The sequence below is a fragment of the Callospermophilus lateralis genome, chromosome 1 (genome assembly GCF_048772815.1).
Source record: "Callospermophilus lateralis isolate mCalLat2 chromosome 1, mCalLat2.hap1, whole genome shotgun sequence".
NCBI classification, from domain to species: domain Eukaryota; kingdom Metazoa; phylum Chordata; class Mammalia; order Rodentia; family Sciuridae; genus Callospermophilus; species Callospermophilus lateralis.
The window spans coordinates 185,387,307-185,399,535 of NC_135305.1; the positions used below are offsets into that span (position 1 = coordinate 185,387,307).

Here is a 12,229-nt window from a genome sequence, read left to right on the forward strand (position 1 = left end):
TCTATCCATCATTGAAAGTGTGGTATTGAAACCCCTTATTATTGTGCTGTGATCTGCAATCTTTCTACCCTTTCAGATCTGTTGCTTGTTTTATGTATTTATGTGCTTCAGTGTTGAGCACATATATTTATAATTGTTATATTCTGATAAATTGACCCTTATCATTATATAATGCCTTTTTGTTCTCTTTTTATAGTTTTTGTCAAAAAGTCTACTTTGTCTGGAATGGGGTACAGCTACGCCTGCTTTTTAAGCACATTTGGAAGCTCCCATTCTTTGGCATTTAACCCTCTTACTTCCTTGAGAATTATTCTTTTTTCTTTTTACGTGGTGCTGGGGCATTGGGGCGTTGGGCATGACGGCCAAGTACTCCATCACTGAGCTATAGCTGAGATCTCTGTTGCCCTTGTTCAAAAAATTTGGAGACTGGGTTTCTCATTAAGTTGTCCAGGTTGGACTTAGATATGATCCTCCTGCCCCAGCAGCCCAAGGAGCTGGAATTTAGGTGAATTTCACTGCACCCAGCTCTGAAAATGCTTTTGTTTAGGTATCTGAGGTTAAACTCCCCAGAAGCCAATTCTGAGACAAAGATTTAGTATAGGTAGTTTATTTGAGCTGAAAGTATAGAGGAGTTGCAAAGTAAGACAGAGGAAACCTGTACAATAAATGTGGTTAATTACTATACCAGATTTCACTGTGGGCAATGACAATTAATTAAATGAGGGAGATATACTGACTTCTTCAGATGTTGGTAGAGTGCTTACCTTGCAGGCAAAGGCCCTGGGTTTGATTCCCCAGCAACCCCCCCTCCCACCCACCCACTAATCACAACAAAACAAATATTCTTTTGTTTCATCTCCCTTTAAAACAGGTGAGGAGCTGGCATGGTGGTGCACACCTGTAATCCCAGTGACTTGGGAGACTAAGATGGGAGGATCACTTGTGAGGGGTACATAGGTGGCAGAGTAAGTTACAGTGACAGGAAAAGCCCTTAGGTAGAGAAATGGAGCCACTGGTAGTTGAAAGCCAGGAGCTGTGGTAAATAGAGGATGCAGGTGGTACTACCAGTATCCTGAACCCCAGGATTCCAATTGAGCATGGTTTGATGACAGGAGCACTGTGTTCTCCAGGGTAGATTAACCTGTGCCCACCACCTAGAAGAGATTCCTTAATAATCTTTAGTTCCAGCCAGGCATCGTGGTGCATGCATGTAATCCCAGTGACTCGGCAGGTTGAGGAGACCGTGTCTCAAAATAAAAAGGGCTGGGGATGTGACTCAGTGGTTAAGCCCCCAGGTTTAATTCCTGGTACTGAAACCAAACCAAACCAAACCCAATCAAAACAAAACAAATAATCTGGGCTGGGGATATAGCTCAGTTGGTAGAGTTCTTACCTTGCGTGCAAAGGCCCTGGGTTTGATTCCCCCGCCCCCCGCCCTCCCCCCCACCCTCCCCCCCATCACAAAAAAACAAATAATCTTTTGTTCCATCTCCCTTTAAAACAGGTGAGGAGCTGGCATGGTGGCACACACCTGTAATCCCAGTGACTTGGGAGGCTAAGACAGGAGGATCACAAATTCCAGGTCAACCTATTAGTAACTTAGAGAGGCCCTAAGCACATTAGTGAGACCCTGTCTCAAAATTAAAAATAAAAAGGGCTGGGGATGTGGTTCAGTGGCCAAGTACCTCTGGGTTCAATCCCCAGTATAAAAAAAAAAAAGGGAAATATGAAATATATATTTGTAGGTGCTTTAGAATTTGAGTCAATCATTCTTGACTTTTGAACCCTTGGCCCTACCTTGTTGGATGAGTGAAGTTTGATGAAACAGTATTCAATTTCTCTAAGTCTTGGTTTCCTTATCTGTAAAATGGGATTACAAATTAACAAATTAATACTTTTATGGGATTGTTTGAGGATTAAATGTGATAATTTTGAGAGATGGACAAAATTTGGGTAGAGAAGATAACAAGATGGCGGGAGAGGGTAAGGTCAATGGGAGGTCACTAAAATTGTAGTAAGACAACAGAACAAAGGTAGGAAAGTATGTTTGGGGGCTAAATCGTGGAGGACATTGACTGAATCCCGAGCTAAAAACAGTCTTGGGACTGCTGCAGAAACGATGACCTTTTGGAGTGTCTCAGGCCGAGGGAATGGACCTCAGTCTTTACACTGTAATGATGTTTGTGGCCAACTGAGCATTCCGTGGGACCTAGAACTAAATCTTGAGGGAATGCGGTTTTCCGTACCTCTGAACCACAGATCTATAAATCCTGAATCAGTGTCTAGGACTATAGAGAAATGGAGAACTCTCTTGGTATGGTGGAGAATTTGTTAATGTGGAAACATAAGAACTTGACCCTCTCATTAGCAGGCTTCTTGTTACAAATTTCTGTTTTTTTTTTTTTTTTAAAGTTTCAGTTCTTCAAATACACATTATTTGAGTACATTAGCTCCTTGCCCACTTTTAGTGTTGGATAGGAAGGCTAATTACGAGTGGATTTTTATGAGAAAACATCCATCCTAAAGGGTTCAGAAATTCCCTTTTGTGGATTCATTAGGCAACCTAATGGATCGAAGGGAAGTTTTGTGAGAGAGAACCTTCTGTTTTCTAGTGGGGAGTGCTTGTGGTTGTCCAGCTGAATTCTTACACATACGTGTTGTTCCTTTGGTCTCATCTTCAGCTGCTCACGTTTCCCACCTGGAGAATGTGTCAGAGGAAGAAATGAACAGACTCCTGGGAATAGTGTTGGATGTGGAATATCTCTTTACCTGCGTCCACAAGGAAGAAGATGCAGATACCAAACAAGTTTATTTCTATCTATTCAAGGTGAGATTTCAATATTTTAAAAGGCTTTTCTTCTCCCTTCTTTTCCACACCTGCTCAGTGTCCACATGCCAGGCTGTGGGTGTGGAGACTCTCAGCTTATGGTATATTTTTCCCTCAGGGCTTGCGCAGCGTGCCACGGATTCTCTCAAATGACCTGCCATGCCTTGGATGCATCACTCTCCTTGAGCTTCTTCATGCCTCTGTGCAAAATTACGTATCTTGATTTGCATAGGCTTATAGATTTCTTTCTGTCCACCCAACAAACATTCATTGCACACCTGCTCTCTGCATGGCACCAGTGTAGCATGAGGGATAGATCCGTGGTCGAAACTCTGTCCTGATGGAGGTCATTCAGCAGGGGAGGCAGACTGTTGATGAGTCAAGAATATATTTTCAAGTGGTGCTAAGTGCTGTAAAGAGAAACAAAGTATAGGGTAAGTGAAATCAGAACGGCAAGAATGGTGGTGGGCAGGGGGCATGCCAGTGAGGAAGGCAGTTAGGAAATCCCCTCTGAGGAGATGGCATCTGAGTAGAAATGGAGCAGGAGTGAGGAGCCACCGGTGCCAGGGCGAGAGCCCCCGGGCAGAAAGGAGAGTAGACATCTCGTCTGCCCACTGGGTGAGAGTGTTGTGGTGTAGGAACAGCAGGGAGGCCAGCCTGGGGAGAGAAGGAAATGGGAGAGGCCCCAAGTCTGTTTCTTAGGCTTCAAGGGAAGGAATCAAGACTTTACCAATGGGCCTTGGCACCTTCCCACTCTGACATGTGTCTTGATGACGCTAGTCACTGATTACAGCTGCCACTCCCCATAGTTGCCTCTTCCTGGTCCTTCCTCAGCTCCACTTGGGTTACAGCCATTCCCATCCCACAGATGGAGGTCTCCTCAGGCTGCTTCTTGAAGTCGGGACTTACAGGTGTGGGAGGGAAACTGGTGGCAAGATGGGTAGAAAAACTTTAGGGTGCTAAAAATAGATTTATAAAGGAGGTCGCCAGAAGGATAATTAAAACAACACACCTGCTGTAGAGGGTATTGTAGTCTAGATTATTTTATGTAACCCTTAGAAGAATGTTAAAAAAATAGCATCCAGAATTTACCGCCAGGAAAAGTTTGCCTCTTTAATAAAAGGCTTTGCGATCGATCGATCGATCGATCTGTCTGTCTGTCTGTCTGTGGCACTGGGGCTCAAACCCAGCACCTCTCATTTATCAGGCAAGCTCTCTGAGCTACATTGGCAGCACTCTATATTTATATAAGGATAATTAAATTTTCTAATAAGTTTCTTCTTTTGCCTTGGCTGCTAGGAATCCCAGTACAATTTCTTTACCCAATTCTTACAGCTTTTTTTCTTTGAACTTATTTGCTCCATAATTTTCCTGTCTCTTGTTAACTTTTATTTTTTATTGTACTAATGGATTTTTTTTTGCGGCGGGGGGTAAGACAGCAGAAGGAGTTGAAGGGAAAATTATATTGCGAGTTGGGATTTAACTCAAGAGTTGAGAGAATGAACTGAATTCCCACAGCTTTAGCAGGCACCAGGCCACTCCAGGTGACAGTTTGTTGACATGGTCATGAGGCCTGAGTCATCTAGATTGAACCTTGGCAGCTTCTTACTATTTAGAGCTTCTTTGGAAAAAGATCTTAGCTGAAGGAAAGCAAGGTCTGCATGACGGCAGCTATGATTTGTCTTGGAACTGAGCTCCCTGGCAGCTCCCCACTGCCCTGAAGGAAGAGAAGGTGGTGTCAGGGTTCCATTCTGTCAGCCTCCTTGGTTTATAACCAACACAACGGGCCAGAAACATTGCTCGGCTTTGAAGTTATTTTTTTCCCCTTCCATCTTTCAATAACAGTGTACATATAATTGCCTGTAGAAATCCAATCCAAAATAATCCCCGTCTCTATTTTTTTTTAAAATAATGTTATTTATTTATTTATTTTTATGTGATGCTGAGGATCGAACCCAGGGCCTTGCATGTGCAAGGCGTGTGCCATAACACCCTCCCCTCCCCGCCGTCTCTATTTAAAGGGGCATATGGGTCAGTGGCCCTGAGTTCAATCCCTGGTACCCTACACCCCCCATGTCCCCCCCCCCAAATCAGCACCCATTCTAATGCAGTCATTCTTTGGACAGAATGAAGAGTTAGAAATGATCCATCCCTTAACTTTTGAAAGGCAGTTTCTGTGTCTTATGTGTCAATAATTCAGTTAAAATGTATTGCATGTTCTAGCAGTATTTAAAAACTTCAATTTTAGATGCTGAAAACAAACTCAATGGAAAGGTGTGTCCTACAACTGAAGCATGCCTCAGTGCCTGTAGATGTTGTTCTGGGGACCTAGGTATAAAAAAACCTTGCTCCTGCAGTGTAATAACAGAATAACCTTGATGTTATTCTGCTTTGGTTTCCTCATCTGTAAATACAGATAACAGGATCACCTACCTCAAAAGGTATTGTGAAATCATGGGCTGTGGCATGTGCCTGTTATGTCAGTTACTCTGGAGGTTGAGGCAGGAGGATTTGCTTTATTCCAGGAGTTCAAGGCCAGCCAGTCTGGGTGATAAAGAATCTCACAAACAAAACCAAAACCAAAACAACCTCTGGAGTTTCTGGCAAAAGACAGAATGCAGATGCTTGATGTATTAATAATATTTATTTATTTAGTGCTGGGGATCAAACCCAGGAACTTGTATTAGCTAGAGGAACACTGTGCCACTGAACTTCAACCCCCCTGGCACCAATAGAAACTTTGTAAATGACAAAACTGAGGCTCAACACCAGTTTACCTCTAAATGGAAAACCCCAGTTGGCCAAGATTTGATATGGTATGGTCTTCTTTTGTCTTAGGAGAAAAAAAGGTAGGAAACTAGAATTCTTTATACTTAAATTTTATTATTAATCATTATGTATCCTTAGAAGCACAGATAATACTTACCTGTATTGGAAATTTCTTTTTGTAAAGATGGGCATAGTGCATTCAGAGGACCAACAAATACTCCATACTCAACATATATGAGGTCTTTGTAAACAGCTCCGTAGTGACACATGGCCATCTTTAACTTTAGGGGTTTGTCAATTTCTAGTAACCACTGGGGGAATGGTTGCCATGTTTTATTTCTATAGAAAAGGCAATAAATGGAGAAAAGAAGTAAAAATGTAACTTAAATCAATGCAGGACCATAGCATACCCAGCTCACATGTAAAGTTTACAGAAAATTAAAGCAAAGGTTGAAGGTAAAGGATTTAAATTAAAAAAAAAAAAAGGATTTCAATTTCAATTCAGCTTTCTTCTTGGTAAATGCCTTTGTTTTTTTTCTATTTGCTCTTTGAGGGTTTTCGATTCCAGAGGCAGGAATTACGGGCAGTATTTTTGTTCTGTGGGCATTCAGATGCCAGAACCATTGGCCTACATGCTGTGGATGGAAGGGAAGTGAAAGAAGACCGCAACAGTGAAAGTTGCCAGTTGAGAGCCTTGCAGAATTTTTTCCCAAAAAAACTTACCCTAGACTGTGTATAGGACCTCCATCCAGCTGGCTCCTCTTAGACAGCTCCTCTTCCTGGCCTCATTTGTTCAGAATAGGTCTTGGCCTTTCATGCATTTAAGTAAGATGCTCCCGAGCTTCAGGACACATCCAGTGGCCTGAACTGGAATGTGCAAAGTCTTCTTGGTGTGTAGGAAGCCAGAACCAGAGAGAGGGAGAAGGTGGGAGGGATAGTGGTGTCTGGTGGTCACTCCTGGCTCCTGGGTGGTCTAGGCTGCTCAGACATGAAAGGTGTGTAGTTTCTCATAGTCCTGGTTATGGGTATGAAGGCAAATTTTTGTTTCCTGATAGTTTATCTGTTTGATTTAAGAATTTGTTTACATATAGTTAAGATAAATAGAATACAGTAACTTCCCTTAAAGGCTGTCTGTAAGATAGACAAATTTAAAAAAAAATTATTTCTTTGCAGCTCTTGAGAAAATCTATTTTACAAAGAGGAAAACCTGTGGTTGAAGGCTCTTTGGAGAAGAAGCCTCCATTTGAAAAACCTAGTATTGAGCAGGTAAAAAAATAAAAACAAGCTCGTTCTTTATTGGTTTTAAGTTGAAAAAATGCCCCCCCCCCCCGACCCCGTGCTGGGGGATAGAGCCCAGGACCTTGAACATACATGCTAGGCATATACCATTGAGTCTCATCCTTAGCCTGATGACACCTTTCAATTTTCCTTCTACATCTCTATTCACATCTTCCTTCCATCTTCTATCCCTGGATCCGAAATATCCGCCAAGTCTGTGAAAATTATCTGGATTACAAGTTTGAGGCCAGGCCCAGCAACTTAGTGAGACCCTGTCTTAAATTACAAAAATAAAAGGGCTAGGAGTGTGGCTCAGTGGTAAAACATCCTGGGTTAACTCCTGAGCCCTCTTAACGCCCAACGCTGTGGGGTTGAGGGGACTATGGACACACGAATGGTGCTTTTCCCTGTTGTTGATGTTGTAGACATAAGTCTTTGTCCTTTTGATTGGCACTGTTTGGAAAAGGTGAGGGAATTCGCTTGTAATGTGAAAAACATTGACTTCTGGCTACAGTACAATTCCTGGGAAGAAGCTGTTTTACTAAGAGAATCTGTTAAAATGTATAGACTTTGTCTGCAAGGTTGTTTTTCATGGACATCAATTTTTAGCCCTTCATTGTTTGGCTATATCAAAGTCAAGCTCTCTGGATTGAATTTCTTGATGAAAATCTGACTAGAGAAGATGGACTACCAGAGTCCTTACAAATGTACTTTTATCAGTGGGTTTTCAGGAGAACAAGTTATATTTTGATTCCAAACTATTAAATAAGAATCTATTGTTCTTTTTTGTGAAATTAGATGAGATGGGAGTGTTCTGCAGGAAGGTTAAAGGAATCCAGAGCTTTTTGAAAAAGCACATAATTTTGACTGTTTGTTTTTTTCCTGATAAACTTGCTAAAACCAAAAGAGTGACAGTAAAGACTTAAATATTATTAGTTTAGTTCAGTGGACAAGACTTAAATTATAATGTTTAGTAATATGGAAGATATGCTAGCCATAGTTTTTTTTTTTTTTTGCTACTGAATTATGTATTTTACTTTTAGCAATAGTTTTGATTAAAAATTTTGCAGAGCCTGGTGCTGTGGCGCACACCTGTAATCCCAGTAGTTTGGGAAGATGAGGCAGGAAGATCACAAGTTCAAAGCCAGCCTCAGCAATTTAGTGAGGCCCTAAGCAATTCAGCAAGACCGTGTTTGTAAATAAAATACAAAAAGGGCTGGGCATATGGCTCAGTGTTTGAGTGCCTCTGGGTTCAATCCCCAGTACCAAAAAAAAAAAAAAAAAAAAAAAAAAAAAAAATTCCAGAGAAAAACAATGTTTATCTAAGAACAACATTTTATATGAGCTTATATGCTACTAGTGAAGCCAGAATCATTTTGCAAAACAGTCATATTTTACTGTTTAAGGGGTTTTGATCTCTTTGGTCCATGGTTTTGATTTTCTCTGAACTGCTTCAGGATTGAAGCAGGCACAGAGCCACAGCTCACAGCCCTTCTCTCTTGTTACTTTTCATCCACTGTGACCTGTGGCAGGTTTCTCTGTGGGCACTGTTGTTTTGTTTTAAAGAAAATGAAGAAATGGGCTGGGGATATAGCTCAGTTGGTAGAATGCTTGCCTTGCATGCACAAGGCTCTGGGCTCAATCCCCAGCAACACACACACACACACACACACACGAGATTTTTGAGAATTGAGAAGTATGTGTTTGTTTGTTTTTGCTCATCACCAATAGTGCTGGTTGGGTGGGTGTGAAGAATTAGTATGATCACATATTTGCATGAATAAATTTTCTTCCCTTCTTTTAAGGGTGTGAATAACTTTGTACAGTACAAATTTAGTCACCTACCATCAAAAGAAAGGCAAACGATTGTTGAGTTGGCCAAAATGTTCTTAAACCGCATCAACTATTGGCATCTGGAGGCACCATCCCAACGTAGACTGCGATCTCCCAACGATGATATTTCTGGATACAAAGAGAACTACACAAGGTAATAAAATGATAGACCCTTCTCTTTGGGCCCCATGGAGCATGTTAGAGACATGAAATTACTATTGGTTTCTGTAGGCAGACAGTTGCCCAGTTATTATGATGACTCCATCAATTCCCAGAGAATGACTATGTGATTTCCTGTGCAAACTTCTACTTTTCCTTAACGTCACAGTGTTTTAGGGGATGAGAGATCCAAAAATCCAGACCTGCGTTATCCAGTTGGATAGTCTCCAGCTAATGTGGCCATTGAACACTTGAAATGCAGCTTGTCTGAATTGAGATTTCTAAGATTGTACAAAAAAAAATGACTTTCAAATAGCTCATTCATGGTTTCTTTCTTCTCCTTCTCCTGTTGTTTGGTAGTCCTGGGGATCAAACCAGAGCCTTGCACGTGCTAGGCAAGCACTGTAACACAGAGCTGTACCCACAATCCCAATTTTTTTTTGTTTCATTTTTAAAAATATTGATAATATGCAGAAATGACAGTATTTTGGATATATTGGATTAAATAAAAATCTTAAAGTTGATTTCACCTGTGTATTTTGACTTTTTCAAAATGACTGCTAGCAAATTTAAAATACATGTGTGGCTTGTGTTTTAATTCTATTGAATGTCATTGATGAGACAACAGTAAGTTGTCGTTAAGTTACACTTAAGTCTGTAATTTTATGGAGCCCTCATTCAAATGCAATGATCATTAATATGAAGGAGTTACAGGATTTTTTTTTTAAAGGAAAAATTATTCTAGCACCACGATAGAACTAATATCATTATAGGTATTATTCTCCAGTATTTATTCCTTTAAACTTTTTATGTTAATTCAATGAAAGAAAATATAGAATTTTATATTCCCCCCGCCCCCTGCATCATATCAAGCTTTTTATGAATTACATTATAGCCCACTGAGTAGATGTAACATAATTTACCTAACCGTTTCTCTATTGCTGGGCATTCCAATTTTGCAAATATTCTTGGATTACACATTTTTTTGTAAAGTGGTAATTTATTTTACTGTTTATGAACTGCTGGATGATGGGATTGGCTTTACAAAGTCTAAAACATGGACCATTCAAAATATAATAACTTACATTTATTTTCATTTAAGTTAAAGTAACCTTGATTTTTCCATTCTGTTCTGTTTTTGCATCTTTTCCACATTTATATTTTAGAGGCACATCAAACATGTTTCAGGGACCATTACAGAGCTTCAGTGTATCTTTTTCTTCTTCATTTAAAGCCGGCACTGTCTTTTGATAGGCTTTTCAAGACCGTGTGTGCCCAGGTTATTTTCTGAAATAGCAGTTAACTTGGAGAATTGGATATGATTTAAAATATGCTTTGCTCTCTGTCATTGACTTTTTTTTTTTTTTTTAAATCAGTGATATCCCTTTTATTTTACCTTCTCTCTCCTTGTACCCTATATGCAACTTATAAAATATTTTCCCCTTAGTAATTTATACTTATAGGAATTATAGATTTCTTCAAAATCAGTTTTTATTAGATCTTCATTTCTGTACCATCTATTTTGGAGTTTTATATTAATAGTAGTTCTTTATTTTTGTAATTATTGTTTAAAATAAGAGTTGGAATAGTAAATCCTAGAAATATGTGTTTCAATCTCATCTGAACAAAGCTTTTTTTTTTTTTGGTACCAGGGATTGAACCCAGGGATGCTTAGATGCTTAACCACTGAATCACATTCTCAGCCCTTTTTATTTTTTAATTAAAGACAGGGTCTTGCTGAGTTGCTCAGGGTCTTGCTAAGTTGCTGAGACTGGCTTTGAACTTGCAATCGCAGCCTCCCAAACTGCTGGGATTACAGGTGTGTGCCACCATACAGGGCTAATGCTGAATATTTCTTAAGCTAAAACCCTGATATATTTGTAACTTTTTTTTTTTTTTTTTTTTAATTTTGTACCAGGGATTGAACCCAGGGGTGCTTAACCATTGAGCCACACCTCAGCCTTTTTTATTTTTTATTTTGACACAGGGTCTCACTAGGTTGCTTAGGGCCTTGCTAAATTGCTGAGGCTGGCTTCGAACTTGCGCACTTCCTACTTCAGCCTCCCAACCTGCTGGAATGCACCACCATGCCTGACTTAGGTATTTGTAACTCTTAACAGAAAGTAATTAGCACATCAAGAAAAAGGAGAATTAAATGTGAAGTAGCACTAGAGACATACCTGTATTTTAGAAAAAAAAAAAAATGTGAGGCCTCATTCGGGAATTACCAAGAAACTGGTGGCACTTACAAATGCTTAAGGAGTAGCAAAAATAGAAATTGGGGTTTGAAGGAGCACTGTTTCATTTGTGTTTTCATCTTTCTCCGCTCTGTGAGCTTTAGACCAGTCTCTTCACCTCCCTGACCTTCACTTTCTTCCTCTGTCAAGTATCTTGAGTGTCGTGAGTCATCCATAGGAGGTTTGTACATGGTGTCTGGCACAGGATGGGGACTATGAAGATGCTTGTCATCGTTTTGCTCCCACACACGTTGTTCTTTAAAACTCAGTCGCTGCCAACGTGGGGCTTTTAAGCTGGAGTCTGAAATGGACAGTTGAATGAGAGTATAATTATTTGAATATCACTTTAGAAACTAAGATAATGGGGAATAGAAAGACAGCAGCAGAGCCCTTTATAGCCCAGCATCCTAAGCCAGCAGCTGAAGGCGGAAGAGTGGAGCCAGACAATGGTGAAGAGAAACCTGCTGGGAGAAGCTGAAATGAATATGCCCTCATGAGTTGTGAAACCTGCTGATTTGTAGGTGGAATGTAGACCTGGAGCCCCTGTCCACAATAAATAAGGAAATGAAGGTAGACAGCACCCCCCCCCCCCGCCCGCTGTTGCTTGGTATTGATAAAGAAAGGGAAACTGAGAAGAACAACTTCTGAAAATGAGGGGAATCAGTCAGTGATTCAGAATAAAACCTCACTGCTGTGACCACATTTGGGAATTTAAAGAACCACTCAAGACCGCAGCACGGTGTCTCACTGATGCTAATCGTCAACAGAAATGTGCAGTATCCTAGGCGGCAGGCATCACTAGCTACCTCGGTGCTGGTTGGGTTTATAATTTACAGCAATTAGAACAAAGAGGCTGAAGACTTCTGGAGCTCAACATTAGCATGAAAATAGGGTGAAATTGGATTCTCTGTGGAAAAGAGTAGACTTGGAAAAGGATTGCTTTCATTACAAAACTAACCTGCCAAGCTTTATCCAATAAAAAAAAAAAAATCAAAAGCAGGTTGAACAGTAGAGCTGCTTAAATCATTTACTCACTGTTATAAATAAAACAAAAAGATCAATCTTACTTTTAAGTGTAAATCAACTATATATTATATGTACATTCCCAGGAATCACTGTGGCTTTA

At 40.2% G+C, this 12,229-nt stretch overlaps 1 protein-coding gene across 5 annotated transcripts in view; it reads left to right on the forward strand.

Annotated features, from left to right (window-relative positions):
- Nucleotides 1–12,229, forward strand: part of Kat2b (lysine acetyltransferase 2B) — a 105,838-nt gene that overhangs the window by 50,903 nt on the left and 42,706 nt on the right. For all 5 annotated transcript variants that reach the window (XM_076842814.1, XM_076842819.1, XM_076842825.1 and 2 more), the window contains exons 3-5: nt 2,682–2,827; nt 6,770–6,862; nt 8,680–8,861. In XM_076842814.1, coding sequence (XP_076698929.1) covers nt 2,682–2,827; nt 6,770–6,862; nt 8,680–8,861 — 421 coding nt within the window. The remainder of the gene's footprint in view (nt 1–2,681; nt 2,828–6,769; nt 6,863–8,679; nt 8,862–12,229) is intronic.